Below are 18,388 nucleotides of genomic sequence, written 5' to 3'. Positions count from 1 at the left end.
TAGTTAATTTTTTTTATTTACGACTAAGACAGGTTTAAATTGATATCGTTCAGGATTATAACTAAGGCAGTATGATCTTTACTGGGGACACAAAAGGCGCCAAATCCCAGGAAAGACCCAATGATCAGAGTAAAAGTTAAAATTATTACATAATTGGTATGTCAATTTCTACTCCTAAAGTCTTACTTATAACTTTTTGTGTCATAATCATGCAATTTTAAGACATACCTGTCGACTTTTTCATTTAATAAATATGTAATTATGTCAAAACTACGTAGTTATTTCAACTTTATCTCACAAACGTGGCAGTAATTCCATATAAAGCATATAATATGCTTGCAGATTTGCCGACTCGGTTCGCGGCCCTGGGGTGCGTTTCCCGAAAGCATCGTTAGCCAACTATGGTCGCAAGTTGATCGCAATTTCCATTGAACTCTATTGACAACGACGGAACTTGCGACCATAGTTGGCTAACGATGCTTTCGGGAAACGCACCCCTGGTTATTGTTGTGTTGTGTTATGTGAGTGTGAAAGCGGTGCTGTGATGAAAGTGTGTGTGAGCGCCACTGCGGTTGCTGCAGGTCTATGGCGTCACGAGTGACGTCATCGGCTCTTCGCCCCGATCCTCCCCAATCTGACGGTGTTCTGCTCGTTTTATGACATAATCTGGCGATAATAAAGCATGTCTACTCCTGCGAGACGAAGGCTTATGAGAGACTTTAAGAGGTTTGTGATTTGACATGAGTGTTGTGTGTTGATGTGACGCCAAACGAGCGCTTTGTTTATACTCTCTCGACTAGCTGCTAGCCGTTAGCCGCGTTAGCTAGGCCTGCGCCAGAGCTCATTCCTGCTGCTTTTCTCCACATAGTACAGTACCATAGTTCTCTTTCTCAGGGTAGACAGTAGTTGTGGGCATCATAGGCAGGCTTGGAAAGCACTTCTGTTGTAGGTTTGGAGATCCAGCTCTTACTAACCAGATTGCTGCTCAATAACGTGTAAGAGCTTCACAGTAAACACACTGTTTTATCGCCATTCTATACTCATTTTTAGTAACAAAAAGTGGTAACACTTTACAGTAAGGTCCCTTAAGTTAAGATGAACTAACCATGAGAAATACTATGTTACTGTATTCTATAATCTTTGACAACATTAGCTAATAAACAAAAACACAACGTCTTGTTAGTTCATGGCACCTCAGGTCTATAAAATATGATTAACATTAGCATACATCTTTTGATTTTAATAATATATTAATATTAACTAAGATTAAAAAAATACTTTAGAATTTGTTAGTTCATATTAAAGGTAGGTTCATATTTGTTTTATAAACACTTTGTTATTCTGGTTCGCGACTCTCTCTTTACATCCTGATAGCAATCAATAGAAGTGGTGTAAATATTATAACATGTGTATTTTATATGTATAAATTTTATATTATATATATCTCTTCTGTGGAAGTCTCAGGACCAAAAAAAGTAAGAGCTCTGTAAGTTGTTTACGTTCATTATTATTGTAATATTATGTGCTTTAATTGACATGAGGTAATTTAAAGGGTTAGTTCACACACACACACACAAATTATCTCATAACTTACTCACCCTCAGGTCATCCTAGGTGTGTATGAGTTTCTTCTTTCAGATGAACACAATCAGAGTTATATTAGACTTAGAGAATATCCCGGCTCTTTCCAGCTTTATAATGGCAGTGAATGGGTGTGAGATTTAAAAGCCATACGACTAATCCAGACCCAGGGTTAATAAAGGCCTTCTGAATAAAAATATCCATATTTATAACTTTATAATATAAACTACAATTACTGGCTTCCGTTAACAGCTGTACACGAGTCGAATTCTGGCGGTGACCTCTGTAGATGACCTCTGACCTGATGTAGGATGTTGGAGAAACATAAGCTCAAGTGAGAGTAGATGACCTGATGCATGATGTAGGAGTAGCGTAAGCTCAAGTGAGAGTAGATGACCACTGACCCGACACATGAGCTCTGACCCGACACATGACCTCTGACCTGATGCATGAAGTAGGATGTAGGAGTAGTGTTTTTATTTGTAAGAAAAATATCCATATTTATAACTTCATAAACTAGAATCACTGGCTTACTGTAACGGCCGTACACGAGTCTAGTTCTGGCGGAAGAGTGACCCCTGACCCGACGCATGATCTCTGACCCAACACATGACCTCTGACCCGATGCATGCGTTATTGACGAATGCGGAAGCGCAGAGGATAGAGCAAAACAAAACACCAGTCACAAATTAGAAGTGTAAAAGGAGAATTTTTAAAGCGAAATGTGGGAGGAGCTTGAGTTTGTTGTTTAAAACGATAGAGGCGTTGACTTCATCATGCGTCAGGTCAGAGGTCATGTGTCAGGTCAGAGGTCATCTACTCTCACTTGAGCTTATGCTACTCCTAGGTGTAGGAGCGGCAAAAGAACGTCTTAATGAGAGTCATTCATTCATTCAGTCATTCAACTGATTCATTCAAATGGTTGATTCATTCAGGAAGAGGCAGTTGTTTATGAATGTCATTGAATCTTTGACTCAAACGATTCGTTCAAAACGGCTGATTCAATCAGGAATGAGGCAGTTGTTTATGAATGAGTCATTGAATCTTTGACTCAAATGATTCATTCGAAACGGCTGATTCAATCAGGAAGAGGCAGTTGTTTATGAATGAGTCATTGAATTTTTGCCTCAAATGATTCATTCAAATGGCTGATTCATTCAGGAATGAGGCAGTTGTTAATGAATGAGTCATTGAATCTCTGACTCAAACGATTCGTTCAAAGCGGCAGATTCATTCGGGAATGAGGCAGTTGTTTATGAATGAGTCATTGAATCTTTGACTCAAACGATTCGTTCAAACGGTTGATTTATTCAGGAATGAGGCAGGTGTTTCTGAATAAGTCATTGAACCTTTGCCTCAAATGACTCGTTCAAACGGCTGATTCAATCAGGAATGAGGCAGTTGTTTATGAATGAGTCATTGAATCTTTGACTCAAACGATTCGTTCAAAACGGCAGATTCATTCAGGAATGAGGCTGTTCTTTATGAATGAGTCATTGAATCTTTAACTCAAACAATTCGTTCGAAACGGCTGATTCAATCAGCAATGAGGCAGTTGTTTATGAATGAGTCACTGAATCTTTGACTCAAACGGTTCGTTCGAAACGGCTGATTCAATCAGGAATGAGGCAGTTGTTTATGAATGAGTCATTGAATCTCTGACTCAAACAATTCGTTCAAAACGGCAGATTCATTCAGGAATGAAGCAGTTGTTTATGAATGAGTCATTGAATCTTTGACTAAATCAATTAGTTGAAAATGCTGATTCATTCAGGAATGAAACCCGGTTGAGTATTGCTGTGAGCCGCGTTATAGTTCTGCTGTTTAGAACTTAATTTGCTGCTGAAACCGAACAAAAACGATCAATATTGCGTCTCAAATGTAAGTGACTTTACTTGTTTATTGAGCCGTTGAATGAAATCAGTGTCACATTTTCAATCGTGATGGTGTTCACATCAGTCTACTTGTCCGGTCGAGCAAGTACGATTCTCTTTCTCTCACCCCTTCAAAAAGTCCACTTGTGTCCCAGACCTGCGTTAATATCGAGCCCTGTTTGAGCTTAGTGTCTATTCATCATAACCAAACCACAGCGCCAGTCCAGTGAAGTCCATCTGAATGTGTTGATTCTGATGCGAGACGTTCATTATTCTCCAGAGTGTCAGCAATAACACACACACACACCAGTAAAGGCTCCATCTAAAGGCCTGTTGTCCCACTTTACAGTTTGTATTGTGGTCTCTGTGAATGATTTGAAGCCCTGAATGATGAACGACGGTCTCATGTTGGTTTGCAGACTTCAGGAAGACCCTCCGACCGGCGTCAGCGGCGCTCCTTCAGAAAACAACATCATGCTGTGGAACGCTGTGATTTTTGGGTACGTCTGATGAAGTGAGACTCATGGCAGCCATTACAGTAGATGTTTATTATCTATTAATTATGTCTGTTTCCTTGCAGGCCTGTAGGAACGCCCTTTGAAGACGGTGAGCCACTCCTGGATTCCTCCATAACACACAACACTAGTTAATGACCATTGATTATTCATCTGAGAGCGGCTTATATGAGCTATGCGAGGCTTTCGTATATTTAGTCAAGTCAGCTTTATTTCTACAATACAGATTGTTTCAAAGCAGCTTCAGTCCTTAATACTCCTAATGTGCCATTTTAGGGCTGCTATGAATGTAATCAATTGACGAAAAATCCTTTTAGTTTTATTCCATATCATGCTTAAAGTTGTCGTCTAAACACGACTGCGACCTATCTCTGTTGTTCAGTGTGTCTCATTGATAAGTTAATGTGCAAGTTTCGTTAAATATAGTTATTTTTCTCAAGATGACTTCAAAGATGAGCCTAACTGAAGACAATCGCATATCTAAACGCTTCTTAATCTTAAGGCCTAAAATTGCCGATATGAAAAACTGGGTATTGTTGGACTCTAAAGAGATCTTTTGTGAAGAGAAGTTTTGTGATATTTGGGCAAAGTATTGCGAAGTAACTTTTCATATCTCCTGGGCACTAGATGGCGCTGTGCCGAAACTGTTGTCGTAACAAACACCAAGTTTGGTCAGAATATGCTAAAGCACTGCGGAGATATAGCATTCATTTTAGTGTCCGTTTCGTTGAATTCGCTCGTGAGTTATTCGAGAACGATATGACGAATCGACTTTGATGGTATGGTCTGAAGACGATCTGGTTACATTTCGTGATAATCAGAGCAACGGCCTAGTAGGGGTTTGAAAATGTAGTTGTTTTTCTTTATTTAAAATGGCGTAAATATTTTCGTGACGGAAAATGATGTCATAGGAAAAAGTTAGCATAAATATGAGTGCAGCTTTGGACAGTTGGTGGCGCTAGAGTGATTGAGTTAGAGAGTCTAGAATTGCTGTGGTTAATGTTCAGACTGTCCTCTAACAGTGTGCCAAGTTTCATAACACTACAGTGTGCGTAAACAATGCTTCTATCGCTTGTTTTCGTCAGGAGTAACAGCGCCCCCTACCGTACAACAGTGGAAACACCGAAAGCCGGGAAAGAGTTAATATGAAGTCTGTGCTTAGAGAACTCGAGTTCAGTCCGTCACCGCGACTACATTCCAGATGCGTTTTTCCATAGAAACGCGTATTATCGACTAATCGCTAATCAAATCCGTTGTTGATTATTATTGATTCGTTGTTGCAGCTCTAGTCTTTATTCTTGCATGAAATCACAAAAGGTTTTTTGCGTAATTAGAAGTTTTTTTTAATTTTTTTTTTATTATAATTATTTATTTTTTTACGATTTTGACAAATAACGATGGTGGATTTTTTTTTTTTTTATGAAAATAAAAATGGTGGACAGGAAGTTTGGCTAACTATGGCAAAGCTTGTGTTCTCTGCATGACCCAAGGAATCTATCAGGATCAGTTTCATTATAATAGGCTAATTTATTCAAAAGTTATTAGCATATTTGCAAGTTTCATTGTAACTTTTGACCACAAGGTGGTGCCGCCCCGAAACTTTGAGTTCTGTCAGGGCGTGGCGGTCGTGTCTGATGTTATCAGTGTTCATCTGAATCTCTCTCTCTCTGCAGGAACATTTAAACTCGTTATTGAATTTTCAGAAGAATATCCCAACAAGCCTCCTACGGTTCGCTTCATCTCCAAAATGTTCCACCCCAACGGTGAGCTCTGAAGTAATAGTGGCTTTCGCACCGGGTGGCCAATAGGACGGTTCCCCGAGGACTAATGTTTCCCGTAGGAACGGTTTCCTGGTGTCGTTCGAGCGCCGGCGGGAACGTTTTTGACGACGCTGAGAACAAACGCTCGTATTCTCCTGTTCATTAGTGTACGATCTGTCTGGCAGTCCTGTCTCGTACGTTATCAGACAGAACTATTATACACAGACAGTAATGTGCGTGTGTTTGATGTCCAGTGTTGCTGAGCAGAAACACATAATCATGATTCTCTCGGTCTCCTCAAAGTTGACGCCCATCTATCTCTGTTTTACATGTTCGTAGATTGTGGAGTAAATATACAGGCTATGTTAATCTGTGTTTACACTACTTTTTTTAAATGCGTGCGTTCGGCCAATCAGCGAACACTGACGTCACGGACAGTGGTGGAGGAAGTACTGAATCTCAGTACTTAAGTAAAAGTACAAATAACCAGATAAATATTTACTTTAGTAAAAGTAGAAGTAACACAATGACAACCATACTTAAGTAAAAAGTACCTGATTTTAAATGTACTTTAAGTATTAAAAGTAAAAGTACTTGCATAACTATTTAGTCTCTTAATGACTATTTTCTAATGATTAATAAAACATTTAATTCTAACTCATTCAACCTAATACTCCTATAATGATGTTCAATAATGATGGGAAAAAATTGTTGTCACCATATCTGAAACAAGCTTGCAATTAGGCAATATAAGCCATATTCTTACTATATGTTAATAACTATGTTTGGCAGTAAACGTGATTAATTTATGGTGTAATTCTGAACCTCTTGGCTTGCCGTATTCCTAACCAAACGTATATTACACACGGTGCGTTTCCTATGCATGTAAAAACAAATTTCCGCATTTAAATTGCATGATAAACAGGTCGATATATCTATGGCACCCAAACGTCACAACGGACGGACGGTCAGATTACGGTTTGGCAGGGGAAAAACTGATCAGAAAATGTAACGAAAAAGTAACAGAAGTTGTAGAAATGTAGTGTAGAAAGTATAATAATTGCTGCAAAATGTAACGAAGTAAAAGTAAAAAGTATGCACTATTTATTCTACTTAAGTCAAGTAAAGATACGTGAAAAATGTACTTAAGTAAAGTAACAAAGTATTTGTACTTCGTTACATTCCACCACTGACGTCACGGATCGTTGCCATAGCGACTCTGAAGTAGGAGTTCCTAGAGCTCGAATCGTTCCCAGTTCCTGCGGTGCGAAAGCCCGCCAGTAGTCGCAGGAAGTGTGAGCGGCCCCCGGTGCGAAAGCCCTCATGCGCAGGTCAGCAGTGTGTGTGTGACTGACGCTGTTCTGTGTTGGTCTAGTGTATGCAGATGGCAGTATATGTTTAGACATTCTCCAGAACCGCTGGAGTCCCACGTATGACGTCTCCTCCATTCTGACATCTATCCAGGTGCATGATGGGTTTGCTACTCTTCAGTTTACACACGCTCCTGTGGTGTGACATCTATACATACGTTGCATGTTGTCTCTGTTAATAAATGGATACTTGAATTTAAACCTTTCTGCAGAACCGGGTCAATAAACTCAACAGTTTCTACAGGAGAAACTGGAAACATGAGAATATGGTGCAAAAGTTCATTAATTCCAATATTATATAGACTCATTACATGCAAAGTGAGATATTTCAAGCCTTTATTTGTTATAATTGTGATGATTATGGATTACAGATATGAAAACCTTTTCACAATATTCTACTTTTGAATTTGGGGTTTTCATATCTGTAATCCATAATCATCACAATTATAACAAATAAAGGCTTGAAATATCTCACTCTGCATGTAATGAGTCTACATAATATATTAGTTTTAAGTTGAATTACTGAAATAAATGCTTTTGCATGATATTCTCATGTTACCAGTTTCTCCTGTATATATAACCAGGCGTGTGACGGTTCACATGTTGCAATAATTGTATTGATAACACTACTTATACAGTATTATCATATTTAAATAAGTTGCAAAAAATTGCATATTTTACAAAATAGTTTTTACTATAAAATCAAAGCCATAAATCTAACCAAGTTATGTTCCAAATTTGAGGATGATATCACAAAAATTGAAGTTCCCATGAGATTTTATTTAGGCGTAATACCAAGAATAGCCACCGGGTGACATTGAATTCCATTGAATTTAGTTTTATACATTCTGCCTTAACAAATTAATACATTTCTGTCCAAATATCACTTCAAAATTTGGAACCTTGAGACTCAGACCTTTCTGACAATATGTGTTTTGTCAAGATTAGAAAAGGTTTTGATCATAAATTATGAAATATGATGCCCAAACGACAAATATAATGAGTAACGTTTCTATGGTAACGCAACGCTCAATTACAAAACGGTTTTCACAGGAATTCTGAGTTTGTAAGCTTTCAAATGATCCCCAATTTATGATAACTACTAAAATATGTGATATAATAAAAAGGCGATAAAAAATATATTTTAGAGGATATATATATATATTATAATTTTTTAGAGGATATTATTTAAATTTTTTATTGAAAAATACTAAATTGTATGTTTTATTATGAACTTTTAGGATGAAAACCAAAAGTTTTGATTATTAAAGGTGTGTGCATCAACTTTTTGTGATAAAGGTCAGAACTCCTGTTATGATGCAGATTAGAGCCCGACCGATACAAATATTTTTGGGTTTTAAAATCCGATATTCCGATATATCGGCCGATATTTTATTTATTCATTTGAAACTGGACATGATAGTCACAAAATTTGTCATGCTTATTTGAGTTAAGAGAACTGATGGAGATGTTAAATTAATTGCCAACAGGGACGATGTAGAGTGCCCTCTGGTGGACAAACTATACAACTCCAACACTCATGACATGGTTCAAGCGTGTTTTGTCCGTTTTTATTTTATTTTTGAAATATTCATTTATCGGCCATTATAACTGCCGATACCGATAGTTTGGAAAATGCCTAATATCGGCCGATAATATCGGTCTGCCGATATATCGGTCTGGCTCTAATGCAGATTTTTTTGAGGCGCACTCTTGTCAAAAAATCATTGGTTACTCTTCTTACAAAATTTGTAGCAAAAAACATCAGTCAAATATCTATCTAGCAGTATTAAACCTTTCCAACGATATATATAGTTTGACATGACTAGATAGTAATATAGTGAAGTAAATTTAGGTTGCCTGTATACGGGCAGGTGACGGGTAATGGGGTAAACCAAACATTACGTTTTTTACAATGAAAAAACTAAAAACGTGCGACGCGAATAGAAAAAGCAGTGAATGGCGTAAGAGTTTTGCTGTAATGAGTGTATTATTGTTGTATAATCCCTGTGTGTGTGTGTGTGTGTGTGTGTTTAGTCTCTATTGGACGAGCCGAACCCCAACAGCCCAGCCAACAGCCAGGCGGCCCAGCTCTACCAGGAGAACAAGCGCGAGTACGAGAAGAGGGTGTCCGCCATCGTGGAGCAGAGCTGGGTCGACTCGTAACACACACACACACACACACACGGGAACTATATTTGTGTGCTTATTTATTTTAACTGCATGGTAAGTCATTGCTAACCGAGTTTGAGATGTGCCGTCGTGGGGTTGGTTTGGATCCCTGAACACGTTCTGTAGTTAAACACCAGTCATATATATCCGAGGATGATGTCATGCCGTTTGAGGAGTGACTCTGGGAATCATGTTTTTGTATCTGTATTTGAGAACATCGTTACGCTCTCGTGTTTGTGCTTCAGATATAAAGCAAACGAGCAGATGTTCGGAGAGTTAGCTTTTGTGAATTTATCATAAGAACATTTATACTTCTAATATGCTGTATAAAAAAATTAAAAATATTCAGACTTGGAGAGAATGAGTTCATTTTTATTGTTGCGAATACAAAAACACTATTGTGACAAAATATAAACACTGAGAGAGCTAGGCTAGTCGACGACGGCTGGTGTGTGTCAGGATACCCGGCGAGTCCTTTCGTCACCGCTGCAGGAGACACACACACACACACACACACACACACACACACATTAATCTTCACTCAAAACCCTCTGATCACACTCTTCATGACACTGACGGGTCAGAGCTTCACTGCTAAAAATATCATTTGGTGAAAGAAATATATAAATATAAAGAAGAAAGCCAAAATGTATATTTACTCAGTAATCCACTGTTTTGTAGATGAGCATCATTATTATAATATTTTTACACAGAGATTGGTCTATTAGTGAAATCTGTTGACTATCAATCTTTCATTATGAGTTCAAAAATGGGGGAAAACACTTATTTTTCCAAGTTTGCCCGGCTGTAACTCTAGACATTATACAGATATATTAATATCCTTTTAGATTTTGCTTTTTCACAAACTCTTCTTTTGGCATCCATGTTTTTGCGGGCCTATACGAGTCAGTCTCAGAGATATGGAGATCCCAATGCGGCTCCAAAAGTAAATTACACACATCTTAAACAGCTCCTTCTGTTATTTCCCCCGAGTTTGCACGGCTGTAACTCAAGAAGTATTAAAGTGATCTTGATATCCTTTTAGATTCTGGTTTTTAACAAACATTTCTTTTGGTATCTTCATTTTTGCGGGTCTATAAGGGTCAATCCCAGAGATATGGAGATCCCAAAGCGGCTCCAAGAGTAAATTACACGCATCTTCATTTGCTAAACTACTACTGTGGGTCACTTTGGATACAGCTGATACTTTATTATAAAGAAGAGTTTATTAAAAATGATATCTGTATTACTTCTTGAGTTCCAGCTATTTGTGAACCGTCAGCGTTGGCATATAGTGAAATAAATAGGGGTGTGCAAAAAAATCGATTCACATTTGAATCGCGATTCAATCTTTACCGATTCAGAATCGATTCATAGAATTCCAAAAATCGATTCATAGGCTATATTTTTTTAATGGCGTGCAGGGGCGGAGTGGCAATCGGGTAAGTCGGGACTTTTACCGGTGGTCCGGTAGTGTTTCTATGGTTTCAAAGCTGCGAGGGCCGGTCTGATAAATAGTCATTGCAAGTTCTTGCCGCCCGCTGGTCAAACTGTGCAGCCACTCTGCTCAACCCGTAAATAAATGCATCGATCCGCAGATCTGTTTGAGTTCTGTAGATCTTTTGCCAAGCGTGTCAGAGGTGACGGGTTCTAAACCACACTCGTATAGTTTTTCTTCTCTCTCATCAAAACCGAATATGTTCATCACGTTTGTGTGTGCATTTTATTTTGTGATTTCACCGGAGTCTCCACAACGGCGATAGATTGAAGCGCGCGTCCGAGAGAAGACTGCGTGAGCCACAGAGAACACTGTATCCATGACACTGATTGCAGCGGACACGAGCGCTCAGCTTGATTTCAAAAACAACAGGGGCCTCTTGCATAAAACTTTGCGTAGATTTCATCCTTAAAGTGTGCGTACGCACATAAGGCAGAATTTGCGTACGCACAAAAGTTTTCAGATTTATAAAACCGTGCGTACGCCAGAACCTGCGCAGAATTCACTTTATAAATCCCAGTCAGCGGGAGATTATGCGCACGTGCGTCTCCTCCCCGAAATAACCATATATGGAGATTACAACGCCTAGTTTTACTATGCATATCCTCATCTGCATATCATTTGCATATGATTATTCATCCACGTGATACCAAGTTTAACGGTACAAGACGTTAGGAAAATATGAAATGCGGATGTGCCGTCACATTATTACAAACATTTTTTTTTGTAGCCTAAATCCTTGCCTTGTTTTTGAATGAATAAATCAAATAGTGTTAAATACATTTCAGAGAAAGTTTTTCTCAATCTTTTCCACTGGCCAAATAGTATTTTTAATTGATTTATATTTTAATGGATAATGGAAGAGATTTTAATGGAAGAGATAGACATGGTTGTGCATTATTTGCACGAAACAGTTTTCTCAGACAATCTCTAGTTAAAACATTAAAACACAGCATGCCAGAAGAACAGTGTTCAAAAGCAATGTATCCACAACAAATAGGTCTATTTCTATTTATTGAATATATATATATATATATATATATATATATATATATATATATATATATATATATATATATATATATATATTGTAACTTCTCAGTAATGATTTCATGTAGTTTAAGAGTTTAACTCCATTAATGAGAATGGCATATTTAATCTAAATGTTTATATCAGAAGTAAAACATAGTACCATTCTTTTATTTATTTAAACTATTATTGTGAATATGGACTGTATTTATGATTTGGACTCATAATGAAGATTTACGGTTTTACTCCATCTGCCGTTAGATTATAGGCTATATGTGCGTCAGTTTCACCAAACGGCCCAACGCGCGTGCAGGCGCGGTCATTTAAGAAGGGATGGATGTTTGCTTCAAGTGATGATAGGTTTGTGAAATTATATTTGTATTATCTTTCTGTAGATGTATAATTTTCTTTAGATTCTCTGTCTAATAGTAAGCAAAAAGACATTTGACTCCAGCTCACCATCGGTGTCGCCAAAACCCATAATCTTCTAAAAGAGTGCGTACGCACGGTCAAGAGCATCCTTACGGTGCGCACTTATTTACGCCAAGTTTATTTTTTATAAATCCCGATGTGCACGTGGAAAAATGCGTACGCATATTTCTATGCCCATTTTGTGCGTACGCAACGTTTATACATGAGGCCCCAGGTCTCTTATTTAATAGCGAACTAAATGAATGCTCTGCTAGTTAACTGGAGATACCCGCAAATTACGCGCCTATGAACGACTTCACTGGATGTAAACAAATCAATCTAACCATAGATGTTACCAGTATAGCGGTGGCTTTTTTTTAAATCTATTTAAAATATTTTCGCAAGGGTTCTATGAAATTAGTATATATTTTTAGGAAGTTCAATGTGCCCAGTCGAGTTCACATTTCAACAGTCAACCTGGTAGCTGAAGTAGGCCTACCACATTTAGCATAATTGTTTGTTTGATCTGACTATAGCACTTTAAAGCTAAATGTAAAAGCTTTTTATTTAAGTTTTATGGTAACACTTTACAATAAGGTTCGTTAGTTAACATTAGTTAACTACATTAGTTAATATGAACTAATAATGAATAGCACATATACAGCATTTGTTAATCTTTGTCAATGTTATTTTCAACATTTACTAATACTTGATTAAAATCTTGTTAACATTAGTTAATGCACCCTGAACTAACATGAACAAACAATGAACAGCTGTATTTTCATGAACTAACATTAACAAAGATGAACAAATGCAGTAACAAATATATTGCTCATGGTTAGTGCATGTTAGTAAATACATTAACTAATGTTAAATAATGAACCTTATTGTAAAGTGTTACCAGTTTTATTTTAAACTTGAATTAAATGTATTTAAAAGCTGGCCAAAGCTTGGCACTTCGCACTTTTTAGTTGCAAAAGTTTTTATTTTTGTATGAAGACATATAAAGTAATATCAAACTTTTCTTTTAAATTACGTCTACTGCAATCAATCACATAGGAAAAAGTAAACTACATTTATGTAGACCTGCGAATCGTTTTTTGAATCGAGAATCGTTTTTGAATCGAAAATCGATTTTGAATCGAATCTCGAGACAAAAAATCGGTATCGAATCGAATCGTGACATTTTCTGAATCGTGCACCCCTAGAAATAAACATTGCTAAAGTCAACAGATGATAAAGCTGATAAACGCTGCTGATCTAAACGCTCCTGTTATTTGGCTCTAAATCTTTTTTAGAGGAAATCTACATTCATGACAGTTCACATTTTGGATTTCTTCACTATTGATGTTTGTCTTTTTTCCACATTGAGTCTGTAAGTTTCTTTGATTTGACTCGGACTGAACCGTAAATCTTCCTGCGCATGCGTAACAGCCAAAGCTCCCCGGGACGCCAGACGTGATGATGTCACACACACAGACACACAGACACACACACTCTGAAGGGAATGTTTCGATGGCATGTTGCGTTTATACTTTGTTTACATCTGTTACCATGGAAACCACACGCAGTTTCAACCAGTCGACGGAAAATAAGATAATACATATTTCACAAATGTCAATAATAAGTAGGGATGCACCGATATGACAATTTTGGCCGATACCGAAAATGTTCATATTTAAAAGCCGATAACCGATAAATCTAAATCCATATATTTAGATAATTTTTGAGAGCCTGATTATAAAAAAGTCTCCTCATTAAAAGTCAAGATACAACACAATTATGATGTTCTTATTTTAATGTTGTGTAGCCGATATGACAGACTTGCGCTGCACATTTTGCACTTGATTTTCCTTTTTTAAAGTTTTTATTTCAAGCCATTTAAAAGCATCATGTTGAACAGTGCGCATCTAAAGTGCCTCAGCTGAAGGATATAATACATTATTTATCAGCTTTTAGATATCGGCTAAATGTTCTTGTTGGGCTGATAACAATAACATTAAAAATGATCATTTATCAGCCGATAACGTGGCCGATATATCGTGCAATGCATCCCTAATAATAAGGCATCTATAATTATTCAGCTATAATCTTTTATCATTTTGACTCGTCCCTTTTCTTTAAACTATTTCACAGGATGAAAATGATTTATCATTTTAAGAAACGTGTATATAAGAGTACACTGAAATATGAACATTTTGCCCGATAACTCTTTATATTTGAAAGCTGATAATAACCCATATATTGGCTGCTAAATCAAAATCCAAGGTTTTATATAATTTTCGAGAGCCTGATTACAAAAACACAAGTCGTGTCATTAAATCATGTCCCAAACACACTATTATTGTGTTTTGTGGCCGATATGTCACACTTGCACTTTACAGTATTTTCCTTTTTTGATGTGATTTCAATAGCGTCATGATGAACAGTCGCATCTGGAGGAAATCACACAGTATTTATCAGCTTTAACGATAACATTAATGAACACATCGGCCGATGCGGATATCATGCGATGCAACCCTACCAAATATATTTTATTTATATCTTATGTGATGTTTTGAAGAATGTTTCAGCCGTTTATTATCCAACAATAGTTTGAAAAAGAAGGTATTGTGGAGTTAAAGGGATAGTTCACCCAAAAATTACAATTATCCCGTGATTTACTGTCCCTCAGGTCCTCCGAGGTGTGTGATGTTCTTCTGTCAGAGTTATATTAGTAAAGGCCTTCTGGAGTGAAGCGATGCGTTAATGTAAGAAACATATCCATATTTAAAACTTTATCGAACTTACGCCACAAGAGCAACACATGACCCGACCCGGTGTGTGTGTGTGAGCCGCAGAGCCTGTCCAGCACTTTCATCATGGACATACGCACTCTGATGGACTGCTAAAGTCACACGGTCATTCACTGCCGTTCTAAAGCTGGGAAGAGCAGGACATGTTCGTCTGACAGAAGAACGGCACACACACCTCCTGAGGGAGAGTAAATCACGGCTAATTGTCATTTTTGATGTACTGTCCCTTTAAACTGCAACTCTTCTGAAGTAAATCATGATCGGACAGATGTGTTGTATTGTCACGATACTCCTCGGCTTGCACAGATCTCGTCACGTGTGTGTGTGTGTGTGTGTGTACCCTCTGCTGCTGTTCTTTGATCAGTTCGTCTCTGGTCTTGAAGACAGGAGCGTCCTCCACTACGATCCCCTCGGCCATCTCTTCCACCTTCTCCAGCAGAACTGGGCTATACCTGCAGATACACACAGGAGAACGTCACACACACCTTCAGATACACAGAGGAGAACATCACACACACACACACACACACGGACCTGGGCTATACCTGCAGATACACACAGGAGAACATCAGTGTCGACCAAGAAAAGGACCAATGGCCCGCTGATCTACGCGTTTCAAATTAAAATACGCTAATAAGGGTTTACAATTTATTAGTTATTAATATTATTAGAATAATAGTTACAATTTTCGTTAGTCACAACAATGGTTTGAAATCACATTTTCGTGATATATTATATAATACTATTTGGCATTTCATAATGGTTTAGAATATAGAAGCTTGTTTTCGCCACGGAATTAAAAATAAAAGATTACTTGCGACCTTTATCTCTCAATTCCGACTTTTATTTCTCACAGCTCTGAGAGGGGGACAGGACAGGAATAAAGGCGCAAATACGCGTGAGAATTGTGAGATAAAAAAAATCACAAAAGCCTAAACCATAATATTATTCCCGTGCGGAAACACGTGACTCTTGCGGCCTGAACCCTGACCTGCAGCCCAGGAACACGTGATTGGCCCACACCATGGACAGCGCGAGCAGGTGGTCCACGCGAGGCTCCTCCTCGTAGTTCGAGATGTTTCTGAATAAAAACTCCCTCCTGGACTTCCAGTGCTTGTCGCTCTCGGACACGCCGCGAAACGACTCGATGAAGTCCGACAACAGCCGGTTCTGCCCGATGAAGTCCTCCACATCCGCGGCCGCCATGTTGGAGAGATGACGTCACTCTCTTCCTCCTCGCTTTATTGGCGGCTGGTTGTGGAGCACTACCGCCGCCAGCGGGCATGGAGTGGAGTCAACATTTGAAATGGATCGAAACAAGTTCATTAAAGTTCGCCTCAGACGAGAACGGGTATTGTTCAAAAATTAAAGGTTTCGATTCACTTCAAATGTATATATTTCGCATATTATCGATTATTCTTTTCTTCCTGATATATATATATTAAAAAAAAAAAATTGGTTTGTGTGTTGGTCGAATTTATTTCAATAAAATTATTTTTAGTTGTGCTTCTCATTTAATATTTTAGATTATTAGGTGATTTTATTGTAGACTACTAGATCATAAATGCAGCAGTTAGGCTATAATAGAGTCCCTTTTTGAGGATGGAGCTGAACATTAAATTTCCAACTTATACGGTCATAAATCTTCATTGATTTAGAGCAACAAAAAAAATCTCTTTTTAAAGACGACACTTGGCAGATTATTCCTGACGTGAAAAAAGTCGTAAAAGTTTACATTATGCAAACAGCATGAAAATACATTAACCATTTTTTATATGAGATGTATATTTTCCAAAACGAGTTTTACTCTATAACTGTGAGAAAAATCAAAGCCATAAATTATACCTCAAAAAATGAGCTTTTGGTGTTTGCTTGCAGTACCGAACGCCTCCACTAGACGAAGTTCGTTTCCGTTAGTTTCCATTGACCACGAGCAACACGAGAGTCTGTCCGTTCCAGGACCTTTAAAGTCCCCCTGTAGTCGATCAATTTATCCCTTAAAACTCTATGATCACCAAAATTACATATTTAAAGTTTTTTCCTTGGAAAAAAAATTCTTCATGCCTTAAAATATCTTGAATGTAATTCGACACCCTTGCCTCATTTAGTATGCGCGGTACTATAAATATGCAAATGAGCCCCGCCTCCACTCACTCAGAGATCCACTGGTGGAAAGATTACTTACAACAAGCATTGCAGTCTAACAGGACTCCCGCTGAGCCTTCGAACTACAGTATTCAGATGCTGCAACCCAATGACTCAATATCAAAAGTGTGAATATGACAATAGCGGCCTTAGGGATGGGCGGTGTGACGACACATAGTGTCACCTTGGTATAAAATGTCTATCCTTTGAGATTTTGCTATATCATGTGTGTCGCGTTACATAAATATATAGCACTATTGATACTTCAGAGTGATGAAATGCATATATGAGAATAAAAAGAGATTATTAAGCACAATAAGTCTCTCAGCATTCGATCGTGCACAGCAAAGTCCCAGCACTGCTCAGAGCATATATGGTCCCGCTCTACAGAGTTAAAGTAACACTGAAGCCTGGTCTGATGAGTCTCGATTTCTGTTGAGACATTCAGATGGTAGAGTCTGGAAATGTATGCAAATGAACGGATATTTATTTAGATGTCTAATATATATACAGTATGATACAAAATAAAACTTTTTGGGAATTCTTAATGTGATCAATCAACTGGATAAGTATTGTGAAATCTATTAGTTATTGTGTACCCTATTCACCAGGGGTGATCAATGATATGTGTGTGTGTGTGTGTGTGTGTAGCTCAGTCTTGCTCATTAATAGACTATACTGTGTTATAATCGAATGACATGATGACATGACTTCAATGTTCCCTCATTAAAAGAGACTTTAATGTCAAATACTACTTCCTATTTTCCGATTTATTTATTGATAAACTTTGAGTATAAAATGTCCAAAAATAAATAAACTAAACAGGAATTTTGAACCTGGCTTTATCCAAAGTTCTAGAAATGTATGCAAATGAGTGCATATTTAATTGGATAATGGGAATTTGCATATTTGAACATAACATTTCAGAAAACTTGTAATACAAAAAAAAATTCTTATGTAATCGTAATGTAATCAATCATCTGGATAAGAATGGTGAAATCTATTAGGTATTTTTTACCCTATTATATTTTTAATGTGTGAATGTGTGTGTGTGTGTAGCAGTGCTCATTTAGTTATAGTGTGTTATAATAACATTATGACATGATGACATGACTTCAGTGTTCCCTCATTAGAAGATACTTCATGTCAAATACTACTTCCTATTTTACGATTTATTTATTGATAAACTTTTGAGTAGGCTATAATATGTAAAAAAAAAAAATTAAACAGGAATTTTG

The 18,388-nt window shown here is 37.5% G+C and overlaps 2 protein-coding genes across 3 annotated transcripts; one reads left to right on the top strand and one right to left on the bottom strand.

Annotated features, from left to right (window-relative positions):
* Nucleotides 1-566: 566 nt before the first annotated feature.
* Nucleotides 567-9,633, top strand: ube2b (ubiquitin-conjugating enzyme E2B (RAD6 homolog)). Of its 2 annotated transcripts, XM_039663568.2 has the most exons (6): nt 567-726; nt 3,875-3,955; nt 4,036-4,061; nt 5,644-5,733; nt 7,106-7,194; nt 9,138-9,633. In XM_039663568.2, exons 1-6 carry the CDS (start codon nt 683-685, stop codon nt 9,264-9,266), a joined length of 459 nt encoding a protein of 152 aa, XP_039519502.1. In that variant the 5' UTR covers nt 567-682; the 3' UTR covers nt 9,267-9,633. The 2 variants fall into 2 exon arrangements, with proteins under 2 accessions (XP_039519502.1, XP_088980131.1); XM_089124005.1 differs by lacking the exon at nt 7,106-7,194.
* xtbd1 (XRN2 binding domain containing 1) lies at nt 9,624-16,256 on the bottom strand. The gene is made up of 3 exons (XM_039663570.2): nt 15,997-16,256; nt 15,346-15,457; nt 9,624-9,758 (listed from the first exon to the last, which is right to left on the bottom strand). The coding sequence occupies exons 1-3, from the start codon at nt 16,209-16,211 to the stop codon at nt 9,753-9,755; spliced, it is 333 nt and encodes a 110-aa protein (XP_039519504.1). The 5' UTR covers nt 16,212-16,256; the 3' UTR covers nt 9,624-9,752.
* Between the last annotated feature and the right edge of the window lie 2,132 nt (nt 16,257-18,388).

Source organism: Pimephales promelas, chromosome 19 (genome assembly GCF_988280905.1).
Source record: "Pimephales promelas chromosome 19, fPimPro1.hap1.1, whole genome shotgun sequence".
Lineage (NCBI taxonomy): Eukaryota > Metazoa > Chordata > Actinopteri > Cypriniformes > Leuciscidae > Pimephales > Pimephales promelas.
This window is presented reverse-complemented; position numbering and strand designations above follow the sequence as displayed.

Coding starts and splice junctions, on each gene's coding strand:
- ube2b (XM_039663568.2), top strand. CDS start 683: ATGTCTACTCCTGCGAGACGAAGGCTTATGAGAGACTTTAAGAG. Junction 3,956..4,035: donor TGGAACGCTGTGATTTTTGG/GTACGTCTGATG, acceptor GTTTCCTTGCAG/GCCTGTAGGAACGCCCTTTG. Junction 5,734..7,105: donor CAAAATGTTCCACCCCAACG/GTGAGCTCTGAA, acceptor GTGTTGGTCTAG/TGTATGCAGATGGCAGTATA.
- xtbd1 (XM_039663570.2), bottom strand. CDS start 16,211: ATGGCGGCCGCGGATGTGGAGGACTTCATCGGGCAGAACCGGCTGTTG. Junction 15,458..15,996: donor CACGTGTTCCTGGGCTGCAG/GTCAGGGTTCAG, acceptor GTGTATCTGCAG/GTATAGCCCAGTTCTGCTGG.